The following is a 5441-nucleotide window of genomic DNA, read 5'->3' as shown; positions in this document are numbered from 1 at the left end:
CCACCCCCAACTTTGGTTGGAAAACAATTAAAATTGATACAAGTTGCCTAATGTTTATTAACATATCTCTAGGAAATATTCTTTTTCCTCTGAATGATTGTTAGGAAGTTCCATTCTCATTGTTTTTTTAGGTTATTTTTTTTTAGCTTTATTGAGGTATGATTGACAGAATTGTAAAAATTAAGGTATACAAGGTGATGATATGATGTACATATACTGTATATTGTAAAAGGATTACCATAGTCAACTTAATTAATACATCTGTTACCTCACTTATTTTTTGTGGTGAGAATAATTAAGACCATTGTTTTAAAAACTAACTTAAGGTTTTTAAAGTAAATCAAATAGAACATTCCAGCAGCTTCAAATTTGCTTGGTTATCATTTACAATTCTTTGTAAAGTTCAAACATAATCTTTTCTGTCTCAAATAATATTCTCTGGCTTCTACACCCAGGATGTGTAAAATAGATAATATCAGTAACAAATTAATTTAAAATTTCTGGGTACTGTCTTTATTTATAATGAACGAACTATTGCTTTTTAAGATGTTTCCCTTGCAGTACAGGAGTTAGGTTAGTTAGTGGATTTTCTGAATTCTCAAAACAGGCAACTCAACCCATGTGTTTAGTGTTTTATAGTCTCTGGTATTCAGTTTCTGTGCAGCTGTGCCAGCATTGTGATGTTGCGTGAAGACTTGGATCTTTGAGTCAGAACTTGGGTGTCATCTTGAACCCTATAGCTCTGTTTTAACATAATCACCATTTGGAAGTAGAATGCTCTAGACCCCCTAGAGTCACTCTATTGTGTGCATGTGGCTAGTTTCTCCACCTCCTTGATCTTTGGCTGTTAGACACACTTTGCATAAAAATGCAGGGGAGAGAGTAAGTCTAGATTTTTGTTTTTCTGTGGGGTCCAGTGGCTAAACTAGCCATAGAAAACAGACATTTTGGGATCCTGTGACTGGATGGTGTTCTCTACAGGTCTGCTTTTTCTACATTATATGGGTTTCTGTTACCAGCCTCTAGGTACTCAGTTGTTATAATTCATTATAGCATTGAAATCTGTAGATAGAAAATGAAAACTATTTGTTGCCTTGTAAAATGAGGAATGATATCAGAGCATATCTTAAAAGAACGATAACTTTTTTCTAGATGCATGTTGTGGGTCGGAGAGGTTTCCCTGTGTGTTCACTGTGGTCTTTTTATATAGTTAGCCTTTCATTTTTTAGGAAGGAAAATGGCAAGAGTCAACTCGGCATTGTGTCAGTGACAGGTTTCCCTATTAGCCATTCTCAGAGATTCACGTGAAATAGTGTAGGACCACTAAGTTCAGTCTGCAGTGGAAGGACTTGGATTACATATGCACCAGAAAAGAATGACCATGTTGACTGTGAGATTTTAGTGTGTATTTACCATTGCATACTGGAGTGCTGCTTCTGAGGGCATATGTCCAGCCAGAGTGGGTAACCCTTTATCCATGTTCTCATTTGCATCTTTGGGTACCAGAGATAGGAAAATCCTTTTAAGCAGTGCAAACTTGCTAACCCTCTCTAGCAAGGAGTGGAGGTGGGCAGAAGTCAAGATCGACACAGCAATGTTACGTTCCCTTGTGGTTTGCTGTCAGCAAGCTGTTACCCATACATGCAAAAGGTTGTGTGAAGTGGGCTTACACGTGTTTCCATAGCAGCAGTCATATTAGCGATTTCACTCGTTTTTGGACTTTTTTCTTTTGCTTCTGTGTTCTTGCTGATGCAGGATTAAACAAACAGCATATTTAGGTCAAGGAAAGAGATGTTTGTTAATATAGATGCTAGGCTAAGCATTCTGGGAAAGTGATTTCTTGCAGCAGATGAACATTCTTTGTGCCTTCCAGCAGCATCTGCAGCAGTGTGACTGTCTGGCACTGTCTTTTTCATTTTGGGCAGGTTCTGAAATTGAGAACAATCCCAGGCAAGTCACAGGAGCCGGCAGTTTTCCAGTAACCACATGCAAATCTTATGCTTATTTGTTCTTTGGTATTAAAAGTGAAGCAATCCACTGGAAAAATGATTCTTTAAAGGTTTGGGTACATCTGAGGTGTGTCATCTTGTTTTTGCACCACCCCTCCTGTTTTACACTCGGATCCTGGATTTTTTGTCAGGCTGTTGGGCAGGAACGGATTGTAGTACAACAGCTCGGAGCTTCCCTTCTGTTCCGGTACTGGTAACTGCTTGTCATGAAGATGGTACAGTGGGAGTCTGTTTCTGAAGAGCCAAGGAAGAGGATGTGGAAATGGAGTAGAGATTGCTAGAAATTGGAACATCCACACCTTGGGGATGGGTTGCACTACTAGTGTGGTTCTGTTTAAAGGCATCCGCACAGTTTTTGAAAGAAACTGTGCTTATATGTGCAAACAGCAAGGAGAGAATAATGTCCTTGAATATACTGCATACAATTGGACAAAAGAAGATTCAGAACTATTGATCTCCTCCTGTCTGGTAAATGCTGTCTGGCTTAACTAACAAGTAGTTTAATGGTGTTAGAATAAACTAGTCTTTATTTGTAAAGCAAAGATATTTATTTCATATGCTTGTATATATGTAGTTTGTATGTATATATGGGTAATATCCTTAAATTTAAATTATGAGGTGCCTGCTTGTATGTGTGAGAATGCCGTGTATTAATCAAAGCTAAATACATAGAGAAGAGTTGGAGTAAGATATTTTATTACAGAATAGTTTTCTAAGGTAATTTTATGAGCTTATGTGTTCTTGATATAGTCCCAGAAATAATACTTGGCAAAGTGTGTGTTTAGGGTATTATATATATGAACCCTCTCCCCGTGATAGTGAATTATTCAGTCCCTTTACATCTTAGTCTTTTACTTGGCTAGGTTTTTCTTACTAATGGATTGTGGTTAGTCCTTCAGTTCAGGGGGAGAAATTTAAAGGGAGCATGAACAAAATTGTAATGGGCGTGAGACAAATATTTGTAATTTTTTTTTTAATCCAACTATTTATAATGTTCTGGATGAAGGGTCTTAAGAGTAAAAGGAAGCTTAGTTTGACAGGACACTTCTGTGTTCTGTCCTTCCTTTACAAGACTCAAAGAGGTGTCCAGTCACAGATGGGTGTGCCTCCTGATGGCCTTTTTACCAATGCCAGCCTTATGAGGAAGCTATATATTGGTCTCCTTCAGGATGCCTTGCCATTTTTCCTTCTGTTCTTATCACAGTTTTCATCAGAATGAGTGGGGACAAATGGATGTGAGAGTTTCTCTGTGAATCTTGCCAGCAGCTGTTTGGGAGGATAAAACATTTGGAAACGCCGAGACCTTTCCCAGTTGTGAGGCTGCCATCTGAGACCGGGGGTGTGGTGGGGGTGGGGGTTGGCGTGCCATGTGAGCCTCAGGATCTGATTGGGTTGCCTTGGCCTTGCAAGAGCCGGGAGAGAGGATGCATTTTGTGGAGGGGCTTATGTGATGTTAGCACTCAGAATACTTGGGAGGAAGAAAGGAGAGCATTACCTGAGGCCTCAGATGCATTTTGGAAGTTAGTGTTATGTGTGGTGTGGAATTTAAGTGGAGCTATATTAACTGTTTAATATTTTAAGCTGTGGTGTATTTTGGAATATGCTTTTGAGAACATTGGCATCAGAGATTAGAAGGATTGGCTCTTTACAGCACCCTGCCCCATTAGTATATCCACAACTTGGCAGCCTAGGACCCACTTGGGCCAGTAATGGCAATGCCCCTTCCATGCTGCAAGCTCCTGCTCCCTTAGGCCTGACTGACTTTCTCTGGTTAACTTAGCTTTAAGAGACTCTGCCAATTTTTCTTTTCTCTCTCATTGCATGAGGAAATAGTAACCTGCCAGGAGCTTTGTCAGGGCTCTCGGCCTGGGTTTCTAAAACACTGCACTTTTGCATTGCTGCAGCAGTGGCTCTCTGTCCCCACCCTTGCCTGCACTAGCAGAGGTGTGTGTGTGTGTGTTTGGCAAAGGTGCTGCTGGATGGAGAGATACATTCTCTCCCTCCTAACTGGTCTTCATGCTTCTGTCCTTGCCCCCTATGGCCTCCTCTCCATGCAGCAGAATCCTTTGAAAAGGAAAGTCAGGCCATGTCACTGCTATGTTCAGAGCCCTTTGGTAGCTCAGAGTCAAACGCAGAATGCTTACAGTGGCCTCCAGCTCTGTCTGCGACACCGCCCACCACTCCCTGCTTCCTCCTCTCTGCTTGTGCTTATTTGCTTCTTTCTCTGCTCTTCATTCCTCATCTCGCTGTGGCCACTCAGGCTGCCTTCTGTTCCCTCTTCCTGGGACATCTCCACCCAGGCACTGCCATGGGTTCATTGCCTGGCCTCCTGCAGGTCTTCATTGAGATCATCCTCAGCGAGGCTCCCTTGACCCCCTGTTGGACCCTGCGACATCTCAGCAGGCCCTTTCACCATTCCCTGCATAGTTTCTTCATAGTTTTTATCTCCACCTGCTGTACTCTTAGTCCAGAATAACAGCATTAGTATAGTAATAGTAATTAGTAGTGTTACTAAGAGTATACTTATAGTACAACAAGAATAAGATTTCAGGATGGCTGAGATTTTTGCCTGTTTTATTCACTGCTCTGCCCCCAACAGAACAGTACCTGGCTCCATAATAAGTGCTCAGTTAAAAAGTGAATTCATTTTATTGTCCTGTACTTGAACTTGGAGAAGCTAGGTTATAATCGCTCATACTAAAACCAAAGTGTGATTTTTAAATTTTTTTGTAGTTTCCCCTAAACAATAACTGGCTCATCTTTGATAAACTTTTCTAGCCTCTTGACTGTTCAGCTCCCTAGAGTTATACTTTCCAACCCTTTTGTTCTAGAGCTATACCAAGAAGTAATGTGGTTCAAGGCTGAATGCTCAGTGGGTTTGCTATGGTCATGATTGACAATTAATTATATTATCTTTGGATATATGCAGACTAGCTCTATTGATTCCTATCTATGGCATAGGCATTTTAGGACATTATTGCCCTTTGGTTTGAACCACCCAAACTCTTTCTTAAGGGTCCATTGGCATTCCCTTGGGTCACCCCCATGCAAAGGTGGTATGATCTTATCTTCAGGCAGTATTATAAAGGATATTAGAAAGCATACAGATGAACAGCTAGATAGAAGAGATGCACAGGGCGAGGTATGTGGGGAATCTCAGAGCTTTCATGTCCTCTCCGTCTTGCAACCCTTTAGGGCTATCTGGAAGCTCTGAGAACTCAGTCCTCTTGGGTTTTTATGGAGGCTTCATTTCGTAGGGATGACTGATTACTTCATTGGCTATTGGTTATCAACTCAACCTTCAGCTCTTCCCCCTCCCTGGAGGGGGGAAAGAGGGGAGAAAGTCCCAGCCATATAATCCTGCCTTGGTCTTTCCTGGGACCAGCCCCCATCCCGAAGCTCTGTAGGACACCCCCCCCCCCCCCCCCCCCC

At 41.5% G+C, this 5441-nt stretch overlaps 1 protein-coding gene across 6 annotated transcripts in view; it reads left to right on the top strand.

The window, feature by feature from the left end:
- The first annotated feature begins 2226 nt into the window (after positions 1–2226).
- The window catches only part of DOCK9 (dedicator of cytokinesis 9), a 207448-nt gene continuing 204233 nt past the window's right edge, over positions 2227–5441 (top strand). For 4 of the 6 annotated variants that reach the window (XM_008578449.1, XM_008578434.1, XM_008578428.1 and 1 more), the window contains exon 1: positions 2268–2477. In XM_008578449.1, coding sequence (XP_008576671.1) covers positions 2316–2477 — 162 coding nt within the window. In that variant the 5' untranslated portion in view covers positions 2268–2315. Of the gene's footprint in view, positions 2478–5441 lie in introns of all 6 variants that reach the window. The other 2 variants (XM_008578478.1, XM_008578466.1) reach the window with 1 other exon arrangement.

Source organism: Galeopterus variegatus, unplaced genomic scaffold, assembly GCF_000696425.1.
Source record: "Galeopterus variegatus unplaced genomic scaffold, G_variegatus-3.0.2 Scaffold74, whole genome shotgun sequence".
NCBI classification, from domain to species: domain Eukaryota; kingdom Metazoa; phylum Chordata; class Mammalia; order Dermoptera; family Cynocephalidae; genus Galeopterus; species Galeopterus variegatus.
Note: the sequence above shows the minus strand (reverse complement) of the source record. Positions and strands in the feature narration are given on the sequence as shown.